Here is a 26499-nt window from a genome sequence, read left to right on the forward strand (position 1 = left end):
AACTAGAAACTTGATATTTCTTGAGAAGTGCATCAGGTTAAAAAACATGGCAGCCAACCCTATAAGAAGACAGTAGGGATCTCTCTTGGCCTTTGTGTGGTTGTGCAGTGCTGTTGGAGAGCAGCCAGTTCCCCTGGGGTAACAGTTGTGGGCAAGAGGAAAGAACATACTCTTCTCTGAGGTCAAGCTGAAAAATGCCAGAGCACCAGGACTGGGGTAGAGAGAATTCTTTTATTTTTATTTTTATTTTTTTTGACAGACAGAGTGGACAGTGAGAGAGACAGAGAGAAAGGTCTTCCTTTTTCCGTTGGTTCACCCCACAATGGCCGCTGCAGCCGGCGTACCATGCTGATCCGAAGCCAGGAGCCAGTGCTTCTCCTGGTCTCTCACATGGGTGCAGGGCCCAAGCACCTGGGCCATCCTCCACTGCACTCCCTGGCCACAGCAGAGAGCTGGCCTGGAAGAGGGGCAACCGGGACAGAACCGGCGCCCCGACCGGGACTAGAACCCAGTGTGCCGGTGCCGCAGGCGGAGGATTAGCCTAGTGAGCCGCGCCGCTGGCCGAGAATTGGTTTTTGAACAAACAAGCAAAAGAAACCAAACAAAAAATTGAAACCTTTATGCTGTTTTTTTTTTTTTTTCTCCTCCTCAAGGTTTAGAGGGGCCCTTTAGGAAAATGGAACATTCTATGGGAAAAAAGAGAGAATCTGAAAAGCTCTGGGTGCCAGTGTCTTACTTTTAGGAAATCCATTTCTAGACACAAACAAATGGGTCTTTGAACACCCACCTGGGATCCCTGCTCTCTCCTGGACAACCTTGCCATCCACGTTGCAGCTGGGGGTACTTTTGAGTCCTGCCACCCCCAGGCTTCAGGGTCTTCCCCCGCCACCTTGAGAAGGTTGGGAAAATTGGAGCTGCCCTATGGAGCTAGGGGACGTGAGACTCAAAACTTAGACGGATCTCTTTTCATTAAGCAATGCCCGGGCTTAACAAGCAGTTTTATAAATCTGAAGCTGTCTCTGGGTGTCGCAGGATTTATAGCCGGGGGTTTCTGCCATAAAGTGGTTTATGATGGCTGCCTTCTGTGTTATTAGTAGCTGTCTCTTTCTTCAACCATTGCTGTTTGATAATAGCCTTAAAACACCCAGAATTACTTACCTACAAGCCCCATTCCCGATAGCCCCTGTTGACAGTCTGAATAAGTTTACTGCCCTTTTGTTGTACTTTACCTTCAAAACAAACTGATTGAACCATCAATAGCTCGTGGAGGCTGACAGAGGGATGTCATCTGGACTAGCCCTTGTGATTGCGGGTTATCTGGAGGAGTTAACCTTCCCGCATTGTTAACTGAAATGTTTTATGTACTATGCAACTTTAGGATACGGCTGTGATAACCCCAGTAACTAAGTCATACATCATGGTAAAGAGATTTTGGTGTAACAAATAACCCTGGATTAAATTTACAAGGGTTGAATTGATATTGTAAAAGCCTTCATTCTGGGGCTGCGGGAATCCTGTCTTGTGTTTTTATGGCAAACTTGTGTTACACTCAGGGTTGAAGCTTCAGCTTTAAACACACTGACATGACCTAGAAGAAAGGGATATACATCTCCCAAGACCAGGATGGCACCGGCAGACAGGAAGCCCACTGACTTAGCACTTGGCAGTAGTGTTTGGAGCCAGTCCCAACCAGCACGGGGCAGGGAGAAGTGGTGGATGTGGCCGCTGGCTCTGGGTACTGCAGACACTGCAGGTGGGCACACTGTTGGTGGAACCTAGGCCCTGCTGCCTCACCACCATCTTAATTCTCAGACGTATCCCTTATGGTGTCCTTTTCACCAAGATGTTGGTTCTCAGCAGGAGCTGCAGCAGTAGCACCTGGGAGCTTATTAGGACCAGCAATTCCAGGCCAACTCAGTCAGATGCTCTGGGTGACGAGGGTTTTAACAAGACTCTAGTAACAGTGTGGATATCTGCTCAGGTCTGAGAACTGCACTCAAACATGAGCTCACTGAGAGCAGAACTGTGCTGTTGTATTCATCAGCTTGTGCTTGGTACCCTGCATAGTTCCTGGCAGGTGGTGGCTGCTTGGTAGCTGCTTGTGGAGTGTAGAGGAAGAGAATGGAGGAAGCTACCTCTAAGGGAGGGACTCTGGACCTGGTACTGAGTTTCAGAATGAACTACCCAGGGCAAGTGTTCCTGGTGCCACTCAGACCCCTCCAAGCAGCTGCTTGGTAACTGGGGCTGGTCTTCCATGTGGGAGTCCACCTACCCCAAATGTCGGGACTGACTGGCAGCCTATGTCATAGGGTGTCTCTGATTGTATAAGAAGAATGCACAGAAAAGAGCAGCTCTTTGTCATCTCAGATTTTTAACTACCCTGCAAGTCAGCACCTCTCTCCCTCCTTCCCCTTTGATTTCAGGGCTGTGATCCAAAGGGAGGCGAAATGACAGTCTGCGGTCTGTTGTCATCCTGGCTCCTGCCAGCCCCGTGAAGGCATCTTTCACTCCATCGTTAAACATTGGCTGATTTTCTAATACTGATGTTTTCTTCACCTGAATATTCATCTTTTCCCACCCTACACTTAGTGGGTGTCTTTACTCCTTTGCGCGTCACTCCTGACATATTGTTTCTGTCTGTACATGTCTTTATTTGAAAGACTCTGTTGTCATCAAGACTTTGCTGCTACAAGCAGAAGATGGAGGTTTCCTGCTGCAGACTGAGGCCTGTGAGAGTTCTGCCGGGGCATAGATAGGGCACCTGGGCCCTTTGTGGGACTCTTCTGTTTTGGGATAAGGTTCGGGGGTGTTTGGAGAGGGAAAGGAGAGGTTTCCGGGGAGAAATAGGAAAGAGGGTATGGATGAAGACCCGGGACGAGCAGGATGGAGATAGGGTCGAAATCTAGGCCCTCAGGCACTCGGATGGGCATTTCTCGGGGAGGAAAAATATACTTGAAAATAATTTCAATGCATTCTTCACAGTGGGTAACAAGAGGGCTTTTCCTGGTGGTGTCTAGACCGTTGCCTCTGGCATTTAAGTGATCAGCCACCTCTTTCACCTGGACAAGCCAATGAAGGCTGCTTGGTGATACAAGATCACCTTGTAATTGACAGACGTGGCTCTAAGAGCCTGGGGCTCTGAAGTGGGGGAGGCACACCCCAAGTAACTGTGGACAAGCTCACTGCTTGGCCATGTCTAGGATTTGATTCCTGTATGCTGGTTTGAGGTTCCCTGTTTTGTTCTTCATCTCTTATTTTCAGTCCTCTGGTGAATAAGGCAGCGCCCTCTCTCTGTGCCACCATAGCTGCTCTGTACATAACCCCTAGCACTTAGCAACACTGACTTCTGTGGGTGAGTCTATCTTCCCCTTTACACTGACAGCCCATCTGAGAGCAGGAATCACATCGTAATCAACTCTGTATCCCTAGGCCCCGGCACATAGAAGGTGCTCAGGAAATAGGAGAATACTTCAAAAAGTTTGCGGGAAATGGAGTTAAAATATGTTTAGTTGTGGAGTTCATTCATAGTTTTTTGATAAAATGCATTTCATGAACTTTTTGAAGACTACCCCATATGCTCTCAATTTTTTGCCCTGAATAAATATCTATTAATTCCTCCATTCCCTGAACTTTTTGAAGTTTCCTTGTGTTTGCACAACTGAAATGAACGAGGACGCCATTGAGAACATCCTAGTGATCATTTTCAAGATTAGGTGAAGGTAAGTGAAAAAATTTGTCCCACCCTTTAAGAAAGTTATTGTTCAGGTAAGGATATAAACTGGACGCCATGAAGAACTGAGATTATTTTTCAAAGTTCATGGACAAATGGGATTGAAAGGATAAGTTCGTTGTAGTACAAAAACATTTGCATACTTTGTTTCATGATAGGTGTTTTCCATGAACTGTTGAAGACCTCTTGTAATGAAAAAACAATGTCAGACTGTCCTGTGCTGACACTTGTTCTAGGAGTACTAGAAAGAGAGAGGGCATTGTAGGCTGGAAGTTTAGAAGGAAACTTCCTTGGTGGTTGGGAATTGAAAGATGAGTGGATGCTGAGGAGCTGGGTGTAGGAAGGAAACGGCAGATTCCCTGGGAGATAATCCATTGTTGCTGACATTGGGTGCTCACCTCTTGCTAAGAGCAATAGGGTATAAACAATTGCTGCATCGAGTGTAGGGGGCCCGAGGGAAAGCATCTGGGTAACTGTCACTGAGGAGGGAGAAGTCAAGGCAGGTGTACATATATTTTATTTCTTTATTTAATTGTTTATGAACCTACACCCTGGCCAAGTACATCTTCTTGTCAACTTTGTATACACTTGCTTGTGGATAGTTCATTACACAAATAGCTATTTGAGACATAAGGAGGCCACATAACATTTGTTGGGCCATGAATAGCTCCTAGAAGCCAGTACCCCTTTGTCTTCTCCTTGATAATCTTCATAGGGCTAGTGTGGAAATAGTCCAGTGATGATGAAAAAAATAGTCCTCTGGATGGCCAGCGCCACGGCTCACTAGGCTAATCCTCTGCCTGCGGCACCGGCACCCTGAGTTCTAGTCCCAGTTGGGGCGCCGGTTCTGTCTCGGTTGCTGCTCTTCCAGTCCAGTCTCTGCTGTGGCCCAAGAGGGCAGTGGAGGATGGCCCAAGTGCTTGGGCCCTGCACCCGCATGGGAGACCAGGAGGAAGCACCTGGCTCCTGGCTTTGGATCAGCGCAGGGCACCGGCCGTATTGGTCATTTGGGGAGTGAACCAGTGGAAGGCAGACCTTTTTCTCTCTCTCTTGCTCACTGTCTAACTCTGCCTGTCAAATTAAAAAAAAATAGTATTCTGGAGGCCAGCTTGATTCCTCAAGAAAGCACTTCCCAGCTACCCATGTCCCTTACTTCTTCTGGTCACCCAGGCTATGCCAACCTAGTTTATTGTCCTCAATCACAGATAGTTGTATCAGCTTCAGATTGGATGTTTATTGTAATCTCAGAGATGAGAATGATACAGATGCCCCATAGGAATGGCCATGAAAGAAATGACAAGCCAGTTAAAGGTTCATTTTATAGAGATTTTCCTGTGTAGCAGAGAAGCTGAGCCCACTTTTTGGATTGGAAGGCGGTTAAGTACATTGGTAAGGTCCCAGTGGCTCATACAAAGGTGTGTGTCTGTGTGTCTACCTGTGAGTCAAGTACAGCCATTAGTATATGTGTCTAAAGTTTAGTTGTGTGTCTATGTAAGGTCAAGGGGTGATTGCTTTTTTCTTTTTGCAAGAAGAGAGGTGATGCAGCAATCAAGATCTGAACTCCTGAAGACCTAATAATGGGGATTCCCAAGGACCAAATTGCCTGGACCTTTGCAACTTTTACCCCTGCCATCCTGACTTGTCTCTGATTCTTCTCCTCCAGGTGCTTTGTTCTGTACAAGCTGCCTGGCTTGAAGTTTCTGGATGCCAAGAAAGTAACCAGACAAGAACGAGAGGAGGCGCTGGTGAGAGGGGCCTTCATGAAGGTGGTGAAACCCAAGGTGAGCTGCCCCTAAGCCCTGCTGTTCACAGGGGACTTCATGTCTCAGTGCTGGTTACTCTCCGGAAGTCCTCCTCCTGTGTTTTTAGAATGTGGCCTGGGAGCAGCCGTCTCTCCCCTGATGCATTGTTGGCCAAACATGAAATGATGCTGGGTGTGTGTTGGGTTTTCCTGTGTCCAAAGTCTAAGGGGATAGTGTCTGTATGGTGGTGCCTTGTTGTTCCTTGCTTTATCAGTAAAGCAGCAGCATACTCAGCTCAGACTAGTGAAGTTCCTGAGGTCATGTCAGGCCCCCTGCTTAAAGAAGTTTCTAAAATACGGCCTTTGTAGGTCTGAAGTTGGCAAAGGAGAGAATGTTGGACATTTAACATTTCTGTAGTGGGCAGGAGACCTTTGTGCCTCAGAGGGGATCTTCTTTCTTGGCACTGGAGGACAGCGGGCGACGATGTTTTCTCCTATCACTGCTATGATGGAAGGCGATGGTTCTTGATCATGCATCCCTTGGCTGGTGCGTGCTCCCCACCCTGTAGCTCTCCAGAGCTCAGTAGGGTGGTGTTTGCTGACCTTTCTTTAGCTAGTTGAGTATGTATGGAGGCCATGTAAGTGAGCATGCTGTCATCCTAATGGCAGCTCTGACGAGCCTGGGGGAGTATGCCTTAAGGTCTTGGGACTCAGACACAAGGAGCTTTTTGAAAGTTGTGGACAACTATCTCTTTGGGAGGAGTTAGGGTCCATAAGTGAAGTCAGGGGATGGGGATTGGACTTGATGTCCCCTGGTGACGCTTTTGGAGGTGGGTCACCTCCCATGCCATTGCCATCTATGTTATAAATACTGGCACAGAAACCCAGGAGACCTGGTTTCTCCTCATTTACTTCTAGCACTCTGCACATTGCTAGGAAATGACGAAGAGCAGGGGGAGAAAAACCAAACAAGACCAACACAGAACAGACACTGAAGCCTCTTCCATCAAGTGGCTTGGCTGGCACCAGGCATGAGGCCACTCTCTCCCTGAACCCAGGAGGTGCAACAGATTTCCCATCATGCTGAATAAAATTGCTTACAGTCATGGAAATATAGGCTGTTGAAGGTGCAATACTGGCAGATAAGTGTATTGTTACCTGTTTCAACATGTGGGAAATTAATCGAGTGATTCATTTCATAGCTATTTAAGTGTTAACAGTTCCCTTTATCGAGGCATGGATTTGACATATTACACATGACTGCCTTTCGTTATTCCAGCTTTTGTAATTTTGTTCAAATGAAGTGATTTATTTCTTGGCCTCTTTTTAATTTTTGGTGAAAAGATCCCAGAGACAGCTGACATCACTAAACCTTGAAAAATACAATAAATGAACTCTTTATACTAACTTGGACTGTTATAAATGTCTGCTTAGTGTACTTGCCTTACCTCCACGCAAGCATTGTACCAAGTAGGTCAGTCCTTACCCTGCTGTCATATGTCTTTGACACAGGAAGTTCTACCCTTTCATTGGAAATTCAAAGGGGCTGATAAATATAATAACCACTGTATTTAGATGGGTTACTCAACATGTGCCCACCACCATTCTGAAGTTCTCTATAAACAGATTTGTGAATCCTCACCTAATCTTACAAAGCAGAAGGGAAATATCGTTGGCTCACTTTACAGATGAGGTCACTCAGGGCCAGAGAAGTTAACTGGGCTGCCCAAGGTCATGTGGCTAGGAATTGCCAGAACTTGAATTTCACCTGTGGGTCTGCTCACCTAGCCACACACATCTCACTTCCCTGTCTTCCCTATGCAAGCAGTGAACCCATTATCTTCCCCACGGGCCCTTTGTTCAAATAAAAGCTTATAGGAGGGCCTTTGGTGTTCTTACTGTTCTGCGGCGTGGAAATGAGAGGCACTGGAATTCTTCCCTGCCGGTGAAAGGGACTGGGAATGGCTCCTTCAACTCCAGTATCAGCTGTTTTGTGGAGTCAGAAGCATCATCAGTGGAAATATTCTTCTGAGTTCGTAATTAGTTCCCAGTCAATTATAGAATTAGCTCCTGTTTGTGTGATTGACTCGAACATCCGTCCTAACCGTATTAAGCTTCAAAATCCCCATTAATTATTTGAGGATAGAGACACAGATGCTCTGGCAAAGTGTGGGGACCTTTGGTTCTCCTTGTATAAAGTCACCCAGTTCCCAAACTGGAGGGATCTCAATGTCACTTGGTCCGCGTCCTGATGTTACAGATGAGGAAATGGGAGAGACGTCAGTTTCCCAAGGCCCCACCCTCCTGCTGGGCAGAACTGGAACCAGCACCCAGTGGCTTCCTTTCTAGTTAGGTGTTCCACGTGGGCCACAACCCTTCAGGAGCAAGAGGGTTCCTCTTTCTCGGTGTTGTAGTGAAGTGCACGCCTCCCTGAGTGGCTGGCGATCCCCTCTCTCTTGTTTTCAGAGGTAGGCATGGGCACTTTCCTGGTGGATAGAGGCCAGAATGAGCCTGCTGCTGAATTAATAAATTAGCATCCAAAAGCACAGCTCTGTCCTGGCTCCCACTTGCACAGACACATGTTTGTTCCCATGCAGGTGTGTATACACTCTCTGGATCTGTGTGTGTATACATTTGCATGTTCTGGGAGGTATGTGTATGCCTGGAGTCAGCTTCTAAGTGGAGAGCAATTTCCTTGCTGCAAATTGCCAGTGCAGTGCTGGGCACACTTGCTGAAGACCTATTTTTCATAGCACAATCGACATCGCAGGCTGGCTTCTGTCCTTTCGGAGGCAGCGGTGGGCTGTTGTGCTTACTCAGCAGAATGCTGTGATGGATCATCAGGGGGGCCATGATTTGGGGAGCTGTTTTCATTTTATTCCTGACATAAAGTATTTGGGAGCATAGAAAATGCCTGTCCAATCACAGCCCTTGCCTTGGAGGTAGGGAACGGGCAGTCTGGGTGTTCTCAGCTGACGCAAATGCAAAAATCATGCAGAAGCTAATAAACCCCCTGCATCAAAGGTTTGATATGGCACCTGGCGAGTCCCAGTGCTGGAGTGCGAGTTCTCTCTAGCTTTTTCTCCTGGTGACAGATTTCTTCTTCATTGCTGCCTTTTGGCTTTTGTTGTTTAAAAGCCGCGTTCTCTCTGAGCTCTGATTGTTCTACAGAAAGATGCTGTCATTCATTAGGAAATGATAGCTGATGTTACAATGGGCTCTTCCAGACCCTGTGTGTGTGGTGTGTTGACTTAATGGACCTGCAACTGCCAGGCTTTGCTCGTTTCCCAGAATTTTAAAGAAAATATATATCTTTGTCCAATATTGGCCATTGAATCATGCCATTGTCAATACAGAAAGCACCACACTGAAGACTGAGAAGCTTAAGTCCCCCAATGAAAGGCTTCTGTAATGACCAGACCATGACCTCTTACTGCACTGGGAAATGTAGATCAAAGGGGTGCAGAGGCCTGTCCAGGAGGGCGTGAGTGGCGGGCACACCAACCCCGCACGTCAGAGAGGCAACTCAACAACTCGACAGTCAGAATTGCTTAATTATGTCCTGACTTTGTAATTATTCATCCTTGTTCTGGCAGAGAGCACAGTTGTCATTTCTTTGACATAATTATTTAAAGCTGAGCCCTCTTGTTTACAGGCATATATACAAAGTTGGCTACCAACGGTTTAGTCTTCAGAACCTTATAGAAGCCACAGGGAGAGCAACTGTGTGGGCAGAGGGACTGGAAATCACAGTTCTATTAGTGTTCGGGCACATGGGTTTCTGCATGTTGGATATTCTCCATAAGGAAAGTATGGTCAGGGATGTGTTCATGAGTATTGATGTGTCCTTGGAAGTATGTCACGCGTGTCTTTACTTGGGAATGCCTGTTTGCCATCATGTTTGACTCGTGTAGTTCTTTATAGCTTGTGTAACTGTGTATGTATCTTCAGGTGTTTGGGAGAGTAGGCTATAACATGGGTGTGGTTGTGAGAAAGAAGAGAAAAATAGGGAGATGTGATACATTAAAGGGACAAAATTTGGTGTCAACTACCTTCTGGAAATCTTTTTATATACACCCTTAAAGCAAGAGTAGAAAGTTACTTGTGTCCAAGGATCTCCACTCCTAGGACTGCTACACTACATAGTCCCACTCTTGACTCTTGGAATAAGGTCTTCACTCCCTTGAGTATCTTATTCCATCTGTGCATATCTCTTTGAGTTTCCATGAAAAATACAACCTAGGAGGAAGGCTGGAAGTGGAATCTCAGGGCAACCAGCTCTTTATTGGGTTGAAGAAGGAGCTCAGCTGATGTGACAGCAACTCTGTGAGAGCAAGGAGCTTTGGCTGTTTTGTTCACTTCTAAATCTGCTGTGCATGGTGTGTATCAGACGGTCTTTCAGTGTTCAACAAAATGATGGACCATGAGTGACAGAGCACATTGGCAGGTGTCATGGAAGGTGGCCTGTATTTAGACATCCCTCCACAGAGTCAACTGGAAATTCAGGAAATGGGCGATTGCCTTCAGGACTGTTTGAATCTGTGTACTGGCAGAGTTCTGGATTGCTTATTTGTGTGTTCAAAGGGTTTACTTTGAGATTCATTATGGTGGAGAAACCTGTGGCTATCATAATCCCTGTGCCTTAGGTTTTCCATGGAGTTTTGTTTCTTGGTGAGGCAGGGGCATGACTTGAAGTTGTATGCTCCCTCCACTAAGTGTTCCCTGAGTCCTCTTCTCTTAGACCCACCTGCTTCAATTCAAGCATTTATGAAATAAGAAGTAACTTTTCACAAAAAAAAATGTATTGGGGCACCCCTGCATCTGCACATAGTTAAAATGAGATTATCATTGTTATAGCTGCTATTGTGTTTTTTTGCCTGTACCATAAAGGAGTTCTACCAAGTAGTTTACTTGGTTCAACTAATAGCTTCTTGGTACTGTCCTAGCACTTTGCTAAGTGATACCTTGTTCTAAACCACAATGCATCCAATTTTGATACCTTTTGCTCACTCTGTCTAACCTAATTGCAAACACATTAAAGGTGATCAGAAACTACTGTATTATTAACAGTTACTAGCATTTTCTCTACTTTCAGTATTTTTAAGGATATATATTTTTTACATCCAGCCATGGCATGCCCATAAATAAATATAGTAAACCACCATTATATGCAATTAAATAGGCAATTAACCAATATATATTGAAAATTCTCTACAGAACCACATATTCAGAAACAAGTGGGTGTCAGTTACTCTTCTAGATGTTTCTGCCCACCTAATATGTTGTTGTTTTATGAATCTTTTCTGTTTTTACACAGATGTTTCTTGTCTGGAGACAAACTCGTATTCTATTTTTAGTTACCTTTTTGTAAATTTTGAAGCCAGGAACATTTTTAATTAATTCTTTTTTGAAAAACGCTTAGGCGATGTGTTTGGAAACAACCCTGGAAGTCGAGTAATTGCGGTTCGTTTTCCGTCCTTTTCCTGACTTCACAGCTGAAGGGAGACTCTCCTAAGGACTGTGTTCTCCGTTTTTGGCACCGTGGCATCTCCTGTCTCGAGTCCATGCTTTCTGAGTATTGCTCTTTGCGGGCGATGTCTGTAGCCTTCCCTGTGAGCGGCAGCCGTGTGGAATCAGAGACAAACTATTTGAGGAAAACGGTGTCTTGTAGAGCCCTGGGAATGCAGCACTGGCATCTATAACAGACAGAAGGAAAGAGAGCCCATGCGTGCTAGTAGCAGCCTCTCAGAGTCCCTCCTGAGGTCTCTGGGCCTTGCGGGTTCTGAATATATAGCAGTGACCATTCTCCATGAAGCTCAAGGCTCAGTGAGGTACTGTTGTACCTCTGATCCAGTCACTGGCCCTCTTGGCAACTCAGCAGCCCAGCTCTGTGCTTTTCCTTCTTTATTCTCTCGAATGCTTGCTGTGGTACAAAGGTATTGGGCAGACCTGTGTCAGGAGCTTCATGGAATTAAATGGTACTTTTTAAACATGGAGATTGAGATAAATGTCACTAGGATACTTTATACAACTTTAGGAACTTGGTGATTGGTAGACGTGTGGTGGATTTCATTATTTTCAGACATGTTTCTTTCTCATTGCCCTTGCCATAGCTCTTCTTCTAACAGAGGAGACCCACTGACCTTGGACTTGGCCATATGATGCTTTGCCAATGGCATGTGAATGGAAGTGACAGCATGCCAATTCTGGGCCAGGACCTTATAATACACCAGGTGTTACTGCTTACTCTCTCACACATCTGCTATGTGCTACAAAAACAACATAAGAGGCACCCAGAGTAGACCTGAACCTGACCTGAGGCCTGAAGCAGAACCACCCAAGCCAACCACAGACCTCAGCATAAGCAGTAAATGCTTGTAATAAGCCTCCAGGATTTTGAACAAAAGTGTTACTGCAAAAACCTGACTAATATGGACATACTGTCCTTACACTCTGCCCTCCGATGGCCACTGGAGCCAGTGATGATAACTCAGACACAACATGGGGTTTAGGGAGGTTGATGATAGTTATTGCCACAGCACCAACTACTATAAACTTTTTGGATGTTTGATTTATCAGCATATCAGGAACAGCTTAACAGTTTGTCTGCTTCCTGCTGGTCCATTTTTAGATCCAGAAACACTTTTGTGATATATGAGTTAAAAGATCAACTAGAATGCATTGAGTCTCTATTGTCTACTAGATATTGTACCAAATGCTTCATGACTTTACCTCTGATTGTTCCCCTTACCTGGATCTGCAACCAGGGAAACTGATATCAGAGAAATTATGTACATCACCTAAAATTGCAGAACAAAAGGGAATCCTATTCTTTCTTAGGTCTGCGTAGGCCTCAAAGCTTCTATTGCCCTTCATCCTGTATGCCATAAATTACTTTAGAGGATAATGTCAACCTCAAAGCTTGTGTTCTTTCTACTGTGTATGTTAGTGAGGCATTGATATACAAGTAAACTTGAACAAGTTTGTGATAAATGAAAAGATAACTTTATTTTGGTGCAAGAATTTTGATATCCATGTTTAATAGGGGTCTTTAGAAGGTTCATAGAGGGGCCGGCCCTGTGGCATAGTGAGTAAAGCCACCGTCTGCTATGCCAGCATCCCATTTGGTCACAGGTTAGATTTGCAGCTGCTCCACTTCCGATCTGGCTCCCTGCTAATGTGCCTGGGAAAGCAGTAGAAGATGGCCCAAGTCTTGGGCCCCTGCACCCATGTGGGAGACCCAGAAAAAGCTCCAGGCTCCTGGCTTCAGATTTGCCCAGCCCTGGCCATTGCAGCCATTTGGGCAGTGAACCAGTGGATAGAAGATCTCCCTCTCTTTCTCTCTCTGCTTCTGCCTCTCTATAACTCTGTCTTTCAAATAAATAAATATTTTTTTTTAAAAAAAGAGGGTTCATGGAAATTGTGTGTTATGAGAAAAAAAGTGTAGATTTTAGGAAATTTTTTTTGCACCAGAAATTATCTTTTAATTTAATTTTTGTCATGAGTTTTTGGAGTACCCTCATATAGTAGGAAGCAGGGGTAAACGAGCAGGAGGACAGGAGATGGAAAAGAGTAAAAGGCAGCTTTGTAATTTCCCATTTTGACCTTGTAATCACGCCCCTTTACCCATTTTAGTGAAAGCATGGGTTAGGCAGAGAACCAGGAGTCAGCATGTGCAATGCTATGCGTGTTAGACCAGTTTTGTGGTTTCCCCTGAGGGACAGAAGGAAGGTTAGCATGCTTTAAACTGGGAGAGGGGGGAGTCTGGGTGGGTCTGTGTTTGAGGCGCTGACTATTTGAAAGAGGGAGTGATAGTGTTTTGTGCAGAGCAGGTGCTTTGGAAACCTGTGATACAGCCGCCGCTGGCCTCAGGCTGCCCCAGCATTTATCTTGCCCAGGCTGGCAGTGATGCCCCTGCCACCACAGGGAGTAGACTGCTGAGTCCCAGAGCTGGGTTGCGTGGAAGGATGGGGGTGGTGGCCAGCAGCTTGGATGCTAGGGCGAGGGGAAAGCTAACGGCTGTCAGAGATGCAGCAGTGACTGCCCTGGCAGTGAGTCCATGGCATTCCAGATTCTTCCCCAGAGATCCCTCTCTTTTTAAGGTGTGGATTTAAGGCTTCTTAACAGAGCCCTGAAACATCCTCATTCGTGTGATCACCGGTAATGACTGAGATGGAGCCCGAATAGCCGATTATCTCTGTCATCCACACTTTATCTTCATATTTTCCTGTTCCACTGTGGAAGGGGGCTTTTGGTGTTGTGTATTTTAGGTTCTTTTTTATTTTCACTTTTAAAAATTAAGCTTGAAAGAGAAGATGAAGAGAGGAAAATAAATATGCTTTCTGAACAAGTTAGGTTCTAGGCAAATAAAGTTGGCATACTGATTTCATTTTACTCTGGGTTCTGTGTAGCTTCACGGCTTAGCAGAGAGCTGCCACCACCCCCCCACCCCGCCTCCCAGCCGTAGTGCACCTGAGCAACACCTCACCCTTACCATGCTCTTCTCCACCTCCATGCCGTCCGTATCTCCACCAGGTCTTCACTCTCAAGCCTCATGGTTCCACGTGAGGGGTGAGGAAGAGCAGATGGACGTTGAGGGGCATCATGATTAAGAACAGACATCGAAAGCCAGTGTTGGACAGATGAGTGGAGGAAGGATGTGGTGGCATATGTGTCCCCTGTCCCATCTTGTCCCAGCATCTTGCTGTCTGCCCTTCCCAACTCTGTGTCTTCCTAGAGCTCTGCCTTGCCTGGAAAATCCCTTCTGGGCCTTTGGGAACATCAGATCGTAGGGACTGAGCCTACAGACAGGTTGGCATCCTAGGAGAAGGGAAGCCTGAGGATGGAAGGGTCAGATACTAGGCCACCAGGGGAGAAGCGTGAGCAGCATTCTGAATCTAACTTGGAGCGCGAGTTAACATTGTTTGCACTTCCCTGCTGAAGGAAGGAGAAAGTGACAGTGGCACAGTTCCATCTTCCCCTCTGGATTTTCTGGTTACTTCCAATCTTGTGCTACTCATAGACAGGAAGAGCAAGCTCCAAGAAGAAAATACTCATACAGAAGAAAACTCACGTAAGCTTCCCGATGTGAGCAGTGCTTCTGATACTTAAAACTTAGGGGGCCTGCACTGTGGCACAGCGGGTTAAAGCCCTGGCCTGCAGTGCTGGTATCCCAGATGGGCGCCGGTTCTAGTCCTGGCTGCTCCGCTTTCAATCCAGCTCTCTGCTATGGCCTGGGATAGCAGTAGAAGATGGCCCAAGTCCTTGGGCCCCTGCACCTGCGTGGGAGACCTGGAAGAAGCTCCTGCCCTGGCTTCGGATTGGCGCAGCTCCGGCCGTTGCGGCCATCTGGGGAGTGAACCAGCGGATAAAAGACCTCTGTCTCTGTCTGTCCCTTTCTCTATAACTCTATCTTCCAAATAAATAAAAAATAAATCTTTTTAAAAAAGTAAAATTTAGGTGCTCAAAAAAGCAAAGTCATGGACAGGATGTGGTAGTACCATCACCTTAGTCATTCCCACTTGAACAAAGTTAAAAGTCATCATAAAGTTCTAAAAAACTGTGTAAATGTGGTGAGCATGAAGGTACTTCAAAAACCCTGGGAGAAATGTATATTATTAAAAAAATCTAGGTGTGGATTTCCAGGTGGTTTTGCTTGAAAAAAAAACACCTTCTCTTTTTATTTTGTCTCCATGACTTTTGAAGTGCCCTCACTTGTGCCAACTAGACCAACTCCAGCGTGAAGAAGGACTACTACTGACTACTGACCGCATTTCCTTCCTCTAGTGGTAGGCTCGATGAAGGGGCCACAGACTCAGAAGAGAGCTGCTTTTCATAAAAAAAAAAAAAAGTCCCTACTTCTTGCCCAAATAGTTCCTCGAGGAGCTAAGAGAACCTGTTTCTTGCCTGTTCATTCACAGAGACTGTTTCTCTGACAAAGCCTCCAGGGACATCCGAGATCCCAGACAGCTGCTGATTCTGGCTTAGGAGTTTGTCACCTTGCTCTGGGAGGTGCGTTTTTGCCCCTCCTTTGTTTTGCCTCTGTGTGGTCAGCTTACCTCCGGGGCCCCTGGATCCTCCCCAGTTCCAGCTGCATCCCCTTTGTCACTCTGACCAGCAGAAGGCATTTCCCAAGCAGGATAGGACAGGTCTACCCTTGGGGTCCCCACAGCCTGGTGGTCCAATTAGCTCCTTTATTTGCTTTTCTGCTCCTTGCTGTTGAGTGTCTTAGCTTAACAGACAGGACACCATCAATAAGGCACAGATGCTCTGTCGTTGGGACTCCCTTTGATGTGAATTCAGTGAAGTTCAGGGCCATTGTCAGTGATAGCACTTTTCACCAAGGGCATTTTAGGATAATTTTATTTTTCATGTGTATTTTAAAATATGGCTGTAAATTTTGAGCTACATTACCTGAATTAGAACTCATTCTTTCTTTTCAGCAGCTAACTAATGCCCTCTGTCTAGGCTCCAAAAGCCTTATTTTTTTTTTCTCTCTCTCTCTTTTTTTTTGAAGTGGGGAATTTTAAGTGGAGTTTCTCCTTTATGAAGCTTTTAACTCATGAGTGAAATTTAGAAGTGAAAAGTGAGTCACCTCTTGTCTTTGTTTGGCATTTTGGGTTGTCCTAGAGTCATGTGGCTCAGTGGCCTGTCCTGTGTATTTTTCTGGCCTGTTTTTATTTATTCCTCCCCACTGCCTAAATTTTTGCTGTTGCTCTCCAGAAGTTACCTCCAGCTGTTCCTTTGGGAAGTTTTAAAATCTGAATTTATTGTGGGTATTGTACTCCATGAAAAGCCCATGATTCTTAATTTGTTCTTGGACTAGTTGGATTTGTTATTCTATTTGAGGACCAGGTCTGTTCCAGGTTTCAAGAATATGGCTAGACTTGGACTAAAGACTGATCTTGCACCTCCTGCCTTCAGTTTTTCCATTATTAAGATGGGGAAATGCAATACCTTCTTCCCAGGTTGTTGCCAGCACCGAATGAGACCCTCTATGGCAGGGCCTCTGCCATGAATCGGGTAGCCTGTGTTCTTACTTGTGCATTTTCAAAACAGCTCTGTGTGATGTTACTGAAGCACTGGTTTTGGTGGCGAACATAGGGAAGAACATTTTGGCTTAGGGTTGGTAGGGGATGTCATAGCTCCTGCTGTGCAGTTTAAAGAACAGATTGTATTTTCCTAGCAGACTGGAGCCTGGAATTCTGAGACGAAGGCGCCAGCATAGTTGGGGTTCAGGTGTGGGTGCTTCTCCTGGCTGGAAGATGACTGTCTCCTTGCTGCATCTTCTCACAGCAGAGAAAGTGGAAAGAGGCAGGGGTAGGGTGGAGGGAGGACAGCACTCTTGAATTAGGGCCTCATTTAGCCCAATTGCCTGCTAATGGCTGTGTCTCCAGATATGGTCATATTGGGGTTAGAGTTTCAACATCAGAATCTGGGGGTGGCCAGCGCCGTGGCTCAATAGGCTAATCCTCTGCCTGCTGCGCCAGCACCCAGGGTTCTAGTCCCAGTTGGGCCACCAGATTCTGTCCCAGTTGCTCCTCTTCCAGTCCAGCTCTCTGCTGTGGCCTGCGAGTGCAGTGGAGGATGGCCCAAGTCCTTGGGCCCTGCACCCATGTGGGAGACCAGGAGAAGCACCTGGCTCCTGGCTTTGAATCAGCGTGGTGCGCTGGCTGCAGCGGCCATTGGAGGGTGAACCAACGGAAAAGGAAGACCTTTCTCTCTGTCTTGCTCTCTCACTGTCCACTCTGCCTGTCAAAAAAAAAAAAAAAAAAAGAATCTGGGGGCACAGCTCCTGTATTCCTCATGGCATCACTGAATTTTCTGAAGTTTATGCTGAAATATGTCTAGGGCTTTTACTCTTCATCTACTTTTTGATGAGAATAAAACACCTACCCAGGAGGTATGTAAGAGTGCAAGAAAACCTCACATTCATCCTGGAGTGGTCCAGGCACCCGAGGTGAGGGGTTTCCCAAGGCACTGGAGGCCTTGCTGTCCCTGTGGGAATAGAAGGGAGATATTAGGGCTCCAGTGCGGATGACAGAGGAGGCCCCATGGTGGCTGATGCAAACAGGATGGTGGGGCAGCAGCCCTGAGGGAACAGCTGGGGAGCAGAAAAGTCCCCACACAGGCCCCAGCTTGGAGAGGATGCCTGGTGCAGTACTAAGCCCTTAAGCTCTTTCGTTTGGGTGACCTCGGACTCAACTCTCTTAATCCTCCCCCAGCGCCCTTGACGAATCTGGAAATCAAGGCCAATGTTTAGATCCTGGAATTTGTCATTGGAATCAACCCCCTTCTGCCCCAGAGTAAAATGAAGACTGGGGAGTGAAGTCTTGTTCAACACGTCCAGAGTATATTATCTCATCATTAGAAGGGCTTTGGAACCCAAGGTTGAGATATCGGATCCCTAGATAATTAGAAAACCACCACACGCTGTATTACATAAAGCCACATTAAAAAGAGAGGGAGAGGGAGAGGGAGAGAGAGAGGGAGAGGGAGAGGGAGAGAAAGAGAGAGAGGGAGAGAGAGAGGGAGAGGGAGAGAGGGAGAGGGAGAGGGAGAGGGAGAGGGAGAGGGAGAGAGAGAGGGAGAGAGAGAGGGAGAGGGAGAGAGGGAGAGGGAGAGAGGGAGAGGGAGAGGGAGAGGGAGAGGGAGAGAGGGAGAGGGAGAGAGGGAGAGGGAGAGGGAGAGAGAAAGTTAGCTCTCATTTCTGCACTCATTCTAATTTTTAGTCATGAGTTGTTTTGGAAAAGATGAAATTACAAGATACCTTTGTCTTCTTGTGTTCAGAAAAGCTTCGATATCAGCCTGAAACTTCTTCCCTTTTGGAAGACAGCGGCCTAATCCGGACACTGGGCGTTGCATTTGCTTGGGTGAAAATGAACGAGCTGAGCGAAACAGGCTGGAAAATGCGAGGCTTCTCCTCCTCTGCTTTTCCTCCCCTCTTCCTTTGCACATTATAGGACTAAATGTGCAACTTTGTTCACATAGCTGCTACAAACAGTTCACTGTGTAGGCCAAACGCTCTCTAATGCAGTAAAATTAAGAAATAATATGCTTTGAAAGTGATTTATGAGTGTGGTTAAACTGCCAGATTTACAAAGAAATAGTTCAGATCTTGGGAAGCCTCAGGAGTCACGTCAGAAATGAATCTGACCATGATTTAAACTGCTACTTTTCTTACATGACATTTAATATGTGTACTTTGGAGGCCCATATGTCTTTAATAAAATAGCATTAAGTTTTAAATATGATATGAATGCAGCCAGTTTCTAAATTCATAACCTTTTCCACAACTCCAAAATGCTAACCAATAAGGGAGTCATACATGCAATAAAACATAAACCTTAGAAAATAGCTTTTTATTAAAATGGTTAGACAGTTGGCAGCTGGGTTGCAATGTAATAAATACTTACAGCGTTGTGGGTTTATCAGACATTGTTTACCCTGAAAGCAACTGGGACCAGACAGCTAATTACAGCCCCTGCACAAAAGCAGTTCTGGCCGAGGCCCCCTGAGTGTGTGGAAGAGGCGAGAGGGTTTTGTTGAGAGCTCTGGATAATGCCTCCAGAGATTGGGGTTCTAATCCCTCTTTGCCATGTAAAGGGCTTGGGGTCTCAGGCAAGTTGCTGCATTCCTCAGACTTCTCCAGTCTGTGTCGTGAGAACACCTGCCCGGCAGGTTTACGGTAACAGTGAGAACCGTGTGACACAGGGCCTGGCATGTAGTAGGTGCTCAGTGAAGAGAAGCTTCTTAAAAATACTTTTTTTCTGATAGAAAACAGGGAGCGAGATTCCATCTTTTGAGTTCACTTGCAGTGACGTTCTGGCCCTCAGACCCTCTGAGCCCAAGCAGATGAAGTAGGCAGGGGTCAGTGGCAGTGTCACAGAGGAAGAGCAGAAAACTCCTTGCTTCACTTAGCTCCAGAGGCGTGGCAGCTGCTGCCACCGCTCTGTTCCCGGAGGTGGAAGTGAGGTGCACAGCACGGCCTCTTCTTGCCTCTGCGTTTCCAGCTCATAGCAGATGTGAAACGTCCTTGGGAAGGGCACCGCCTCCCAACCACAGGTGTTTGGTCTTGCAGCTGCGGTGTGCACATGTGTCAGCAGCCTCTCTGTGGCCTGGTCTAGGTGGAGGACTCCCCATCTCCGTGTGTCTAGGTGGAGGACTCCCCATCTCCGTGTGTCTCGATGCCTATGTGCAACTTGCCCTCTCAGCATCTCAGATGAAAGGGCTGGCCTGGCAATGGTCTGATTGTGTTTTTCCATGCAACCGGTTATTCCCACCCTCACAGACTTCCTTAGGGAGGAATTGCTGGATTTCCTAAAATGGGAATTGTTAGTTCGAGTGGAGCCTGGCCTTTGAGTCTCAGGGCTCAGACATGTATGTGGTAATCAAAGCTTAAAAGTCCAAGGGACCATTTCATTTCGTTTCATTTTATTTTTATATGTTTTTTCAAACAACATTATGATCCCATTAAGGGAAATTAACAAAGAAAATCATTCAGCTGTATTCCCTGCATGGTAACTCTATGACTTTTCATTTTACTGTGTTCCTTGTCAAATTGTATCCCTTTCCATGTATGTTTTATGTATTTAATGCTCTACTTCTTTACTTTAATATTTTAACTGTTTGCTTTGTAATCCTTAAATTTATTGTTTTTATGGACTGTACAGATCTCTAGCAAATTTGGTCTTAGTACCATCGTTAGGACCATCGATTACAAAACCATTTTCCTACTGTTTCTGGATTGTAATCTTAGGTATAAAATATTGCTGTATGTGTGTGCACGTTTCCTTTACATCTCTTCCTGAGGATGATTTCCCATGGCTGGGCTCATGGGATCATGGATGTGGGCATAGGAAGAGCTCTAGATTTGGTTTAAGAACTCCAAAACAGGGCCAGTGCTGTGGCCTAGCAGGTTAATCCTCCACCTGCAGTGCTGGCATCCTATATGGATGCCCATTCATGTCCCAGCTGGTCCACTTCTGATGCAGCTCCCTGCTAACGTACCTGGGAAAGCAACCGACGATGGCCCAAGTACTCGGGCCCCTGCACCCATGTTGGAGACCCAAAAGAGCTTCAAGGCTCCTGGCTCCTGGCTTTAGCCTGGCCCGGTCCCAGCCATTACAGCCATTTGGGAGTGAACCAGTGGATAGAAGATCTCTCTCCCTCTCTATTCCTCTCTTTCTCTATCTATCCCTGACTTTCAAATAAACCATTAAAAAAAATTTCCAAGGTGCCATTGTTCAAGTTGGCATTGGCAGTACAACCTAGATGAACCACTATACTTTCTTGGGCTACAGAGAATGCAAGCCAAAAGGCACATTTCACACTTCCAAGATCCTTTTTGGGAATGGTTTTTCTAGAGTCTTACTGGTTGGTAAGGTTCTGGAAGAAGAGCTTAGAATCTCTAGGAGTTCTTACAAAGCATGCAGTGACCTGCTAAGTTGTAGTACTAGGGGATTACAGGTTCCCCAGAGCATCCTGAAAATTATTAACAGCATGCAGTCCCCATCAGAGTGAATGTGCCTTTAGACTGTTAGCCAAACCTTTGCATAATACCAATCATTCTACCTATAAAAGCACAAATATGTTATTGTTCTCAATAGGCAATTTAATGCAGCTTTGGGGAGGAAAAAAGAGAAAAGAAGATTACAAGCTGGCTGATCGTGCTTTTATTTCTCTTAAATCTATCCACACTTCTCAGGGGTTGTACTTGTTTAAAGATTGTATACAACTGTGCAGTCTGTGGGATTTGGAAAGCAAATCAAACGAAATAGGAAGTTTTCAGCGTGTGCTATTTTTAAAGGATTTCATGCATTTATTCCAAATAGACATTTCTTCCCAAGTAGCACTAAACCTGTAATCTTTTCCTTGTTACATTTCTTTTGGGGGGAGGGGGACCTAAGGGTGACTGGTTTTGGAGTGGAAGGTTCCTATTAACATCTACCTCCTCCTTGTGCAGCCCTATTCACAGCAGAGCTATTAAGGCTAATTATTTTCAGGTTTCTATCAAAGGGAAATATTTGAGCTGACAAAAAAAAAAAAAAAACACGCATTTTGTTGGGAAGAAAAATGGCCTGTTTAAATAAGAAAGGGATCATTATCATCCCCACCCTCCCTCCCTCTTCTAGTCATTAGCCTGTATGGAGAGGAGGAGCCAAGAGACCCTGGAGGAGTCTGCAGGTCAGAGGAGGTTCCAGGGGCTACATTCGTTCACTGAGGTGCCTGGCGCACCAAGGAGAAGCATTCTCTTTCTCTCTCATTTTTCTGCAGTCCACCTGTGTGGTTTGTTGACTTTGGAACGAATGTTGGCCTGTTGCTGTCTCTCTCCTCTTAGGTGAAATTTGCTGACCTTTGATGTATGATGGACAGAATGCGAATTTGGCAGCTGGGAGTTTGAGTCAGGAGAGATTGACTGCCGTAACAAGCATGCCCCACATCTTGTTGGCTTCCTCAGGCTCTGTTCCCTGGAGGTCCCTGGTTGGAGAGTGAGGAATACCTGGCTAGTTGGGGACCTCGGCTCCTTCCATCCAGTAGTTCTGCATTTTTCTTGGGTCTTGGAGTCCTTCACTGGGTTCAGCCTGAGACCTTGGAGGATTGTACAGGACACTTCACAGCCCTGGTTCTAGGGAGACACATGTCTCTTCTGTCCCTGTTCCTTTGGCCAGTACTCAGTCAGGGGAGCACTGGTAGTTGCAGGAGAGTCTCAGGAATGCAGATGTTGTGGGCTGAGCTGTGGCCCCTGCACACTTGTATGTTGAAGCCGTAACTGTATGACTGCTTTTTGGAAACAGGGCCTTTAAAGAAGCAGTTGAGTTAAAAAGAGGCTGTTCTGGTGGGCCCTCATTTAGTCAGACTTGTGTCCTTTTGAGAAAAGGAGATGATGATGGCACACAGAAAGACCAGGGATCCCTGTGTCTTTAAGGATGACCCCCTACAGAGGCAACAGCAGGATGGCCATCAGTAAGTCATGGATGGGGCCAGAGGCCAAACCAACTGGGCAGACTTCTTGACCTTGGACTTCCAGCCACCAGAACTGTGAGCAGTTTTTGTTATTTAAGCCATTTAGTCTGTGATATCTTGTTAAGGCAGCCCTAGGAAACCGATGCAACAGCTCAGCTGACTGCCACAAAACAGAAATCAGTGCATGTGGTATGTACTGAGCCTGCGTGTACATACCCGTCAGCTGGCGGGAACTCTGAGCCAAGTCTCAGTGACCCTCCAGGGCTCAGAGAATGCATCTGTAAAATGGATGAAAGGACCCTCATCTCTGAGGACCTCCCTGTGGCTTTTCAACCTGGTGTGTGCCCAGACCCTCAGCTGATGTCTGGGTCAGGTATGCCTCTAACAGCAGGAGCCGAGTGCCTGCTTGTTTGGGGTTTTTGGGAGAGGTGCCATGGTGCTGTGCTGAAGGACTCGGCAACCTGGATTCAAATCCTGCTCTACCATTTGCTGTGGGACTTCGAGAAAGTTAACGCCTCAGTTACCCCATCTTCAAATTGGGGTTAATAACTGCTCGGAAGTGTTAAGGAATTCGAGGATTAAAGGAAATAATGACTCAAAAGTGCTTATCCTAGGGAATGGTACAAGATGAACACTCAGAAAACAACTTTTTCCCTCCCTTCCCTATCGTTTTCTTTTTCTTCCCTTTTTTCTTTTGAATCTTTCTATATTTATTATCTTTTGCATTATTTTCACATAAATATTCAAAATGTGCAGATGGGAAAATACTAATTTTGCAAATGTTTTCATATAGTCTCATCTCGTCCTGAAAAATACTGCTAAGAAAAAGGCAGACAATGTGGTACCATATTTTACAAATACACTAAGGTGGAGAGGTTGTGGGATTCACTGAGGGTTCCAGAGAGAAATGAAAGTGAGGTCAGGCCTCAGGTCTCTTCATGGCCCATTGTCTTAAAAGCTGCACCTTGGCTGTGGTGCAGATTTCTGAGCTGAGGGTGAGAAGACAGGATTCAGGAAAGGAGGCCCTGAGTTAGCAGCACCATCACTCTGCTGTCCAAAAACTCCCTCTCTAAGCCCAAAATGGCAACGGCAGCTCCTCCACGGGGGGCCACCATGGAACTCGCCTCTGGGAATGATCTTCCATTTATCAAGAGCAAGTGAGTGCAGCTCTGTGATCAGTTTTTCAATTATACATAGTGTCTACACACCCAGAAAAAGAAAGAAAACAGTTAGCTTCCCAATGCCCGTGAATCTACCTGGTAGAAACTGTGTTGACTTGACATGGTTTACGACCAAGGTTTATGTTTCTTTGTTCTCCACCTTACCTGGACTTCCTTCCACACTTCTGGGACGTGGCCTTGAACTGATGTTCATCTACTTAGCATGTCTAGCTTTTCACACCCTCCATCTTTCAAGCACCAGTACTTGGTTTTGTGCACTGCAGAAGGCAGCCCAGTGCTAGAAGTTTCCCCACCCAAACCATAGACTGAGTTTGAAGGGCAAGGACTAAAGGAGGAGGGAGGAACAGAAATGTGTATGTTCATGTCCAGGTTCTGTTGACTGCACTCCCAACTCCAGAGCCAGGCCCCAACCCCATACATAGAACCCATGGAAACCAGGAGTTCTTGTAAGGGGAAAACCATATTTTACTTCACTTTTGTTCAAAACAAGCTTTCTATCATGGTTGAATTGTGAGATGCAGTACAGACAGCTGGAGATCTTAAGGCCACACAAAAATGACAGGGAAGTCGGCCTTTCCACTGTCCCTGTCCTGGAGGGCAAGTCATCTATCTTTGTCATGTCTAATGGCAATTTATGCTGTCCCTGGCCACTGGGTGGGAAAATATTCATATTTTTAAAATGAACTGAGACAGGGCTCTTCTCTATCAGGGACAAGATCAGTAGAAGGAGGGAAGTAGAGTTTTCAAGGTCATAGTTTCTCATTCTTGACTGGAAGGTCACCATTTATTTTTGATCTTATCATTTGGGTTTCAAAATTAGGAAGAATTCTTCTGGAGTCTTTTTAAAAAGAGAATTTGGAGATTTGAGGGCAAAAAAATAAAAACAACAACAATAACAGTAACAAGAAAAAAACAAGCAAAAACCTTGCAGGATTCTCTCCTTTTCAGGAAATAGGAGACCTTTTAGCTTTGTAAAGCAAAGGTGTCATCCAGAGGTATAAAGCAAGAGAGGCACAGAGGAGACTTCAAGACTGGGAGCATTTTCAGGCCAGCTATGAAGATTAAAGATTACCAGCCCCAGATTAGTGTTATCAAGCTATGCAAAGTGATGGTTTGGCCGTGCTCTCTGGTGTCCATGTGTTGTTTATGGAATTTTGACTCTCACTTCTACACCACACTCCCCTACCCCATCTTAACTCTCCATCTGTTTAAACAAATACAGCCTGTAGCAGAAGAGCAGCACCACAAATCCCCAGCTCTTGGGAACTTTATTGGGGCTGTTAGCCACTGGAAGGGGGAAAACCAGCAGTAGGCCTTTTAGGACATCTGTGAAGAATGTGACAGCATTAATGCATACAATTATCTCTCTGCCTTCTCTTCCCATCATCACAGAGCCTAAGAGGGATCTCGGGTAGACCATTTTAGGAAGATCGCACCTCACCCCTGCACTCTTCCTAGTTTCTTCCCACCTAATGCCAAGCTTTAGTTCTCCAGTTCTCCCCAGCCATCCAGCCATCTCGGATTTACTGAGTGTATTTGTCTGGCTTTTGGGAAGGATTTGACTGAAAATGGAATCAGAATGAGGTTGAGCCTTTGCAGGGGGCACTTTCCAGAGGAGGTAGATTCAAGTCTGTATCTTGCTGCACTGACCTCTACTACGGCAGTCACGTGCCTATACATTGTTCCTCCTCTGTGTGCCTGATGAACTTTTATGGATATTATGGATTCAGTAATTTAACTAACTTGACCTAACTACCTTATCTTCATATACCCTTTGTGTTAACCACATTCTATTACAGTCAGATGGGTCGACTTCTTCAAAAGGTTTTTTAATGTTAGATTTGGCTGGAGAAGGAAGAGTCGCAAAGAGTTGAGCTTGGAGTTACTTCTTGGGCTGGGTAGTTGGAGTCATGATCACTTCTGATACATGGGAATCCTTGTGTGAAGAGTCTCAGTGGGCTCTTCACACATTAAAGTCCCCACTGAGTTGGGGCAATTCAGAAGAAGGCTTGGGCCCCTATATTAATTTGCTACCAGAAGAACAACATCCCATTAGAAGAAGGACGTCCTGACATCAAAATATGTAAACAAAGGAAAGAGCCTGAGAACTATGGGAAAGCAGTAAGAAATGATCACAGGGAGTATAGTTGTTTTCTCTCAGGACATCAGAGTACACAGAGGCCAGACTGTGACTCAAGTCTAGAGTCGCCTGGGAATAATGGAGGTGGATGTTTTGTTTCGGGTGTCTAGTTGTGTCAGTTTTGATAATGGTGAGGGAGAGGGCCTGACTTCATCTTGCTGCTCTCTGTTAGCTGGGTTGGTCCTTACATGGCAGGAATTTTGTGGACTTCATAGCACAGAACCTCCTGTCTCAGGTATCTGTGCTTATTTGTTGCCAGCTCTGAGGTTTGCTTTGTGAATTCTGACCTCCTTTGCCACTGTTCTTCACTGCTTTTCAGTTTAATCAGGTCCGTGTCCTTCTCAAGTTCCGCTTCCTCCTCTATTTCCTCATATTAGATATGCCATCAGTATGGCTGGCCCAGTACTCTTACTAACGTATTCCCCCTCTAGAATGTTCTTCCTACCCTCTCCCCCACGTAAATCCTTAGAGGCCGACTCAGATCCTGTCCTTTGTGAACCCCCTCACGAAGGTGGGCTCTCAATATTTCCCACATTCAAGGGCTTCCCTTTGCTCCCTTACAGTCATCTTATTTTTCTAATCTTGGTCTGTGTGCATCTTGCTCTCTCAGCATGGGGAGTAGGGACTGTATCAACTCTATCTTGTTTTCCTCCACAGGACCGCGCTTAGGGATGACCCTAGCCCAGCTGTAGTGTGTATAATCTTCCACTGCATGGAGCAGCGCTGAGATCTGATCACTTTC

General features: G+C 45.8%; 1 protein-coding gene across 1 annotated transcript in view; it reads left to right on the plus strand.

The window, feature by feature from the left end:
* LRMDA (leucine rich melanocyte differentiation associated) overlaps positions 1–26499 on the plus strand; it is a 1120399-nt gene that overhangs the window by 635115 nt on the left and 458785 nt on the right. Inside the window, exon 5 of the mRNA XM_062214185.1 lies at positions 5394–5511. Within this exon, the coding sequence (XP_062070169.1) occupies positions 5394–5511 (118 nt within the window). The remainder of the gene's footprint in view (positions 1–5393; positions 5512–26499) is intronic.

Source organism: Lepus europaeus, chromosome 17, assembly GCF_033115175.1.
Source record: "Lepus europaeus isolate LE1 chromosome 17, mLepTim1.pri, whole genome shotgun sequence".
Classification (NCBI taxonomy): Eukaryota; Metazoa; Chordata; class Mammalia; order Lagomorpha; family Leporidae; genus Lepus; species Lepus europaeus.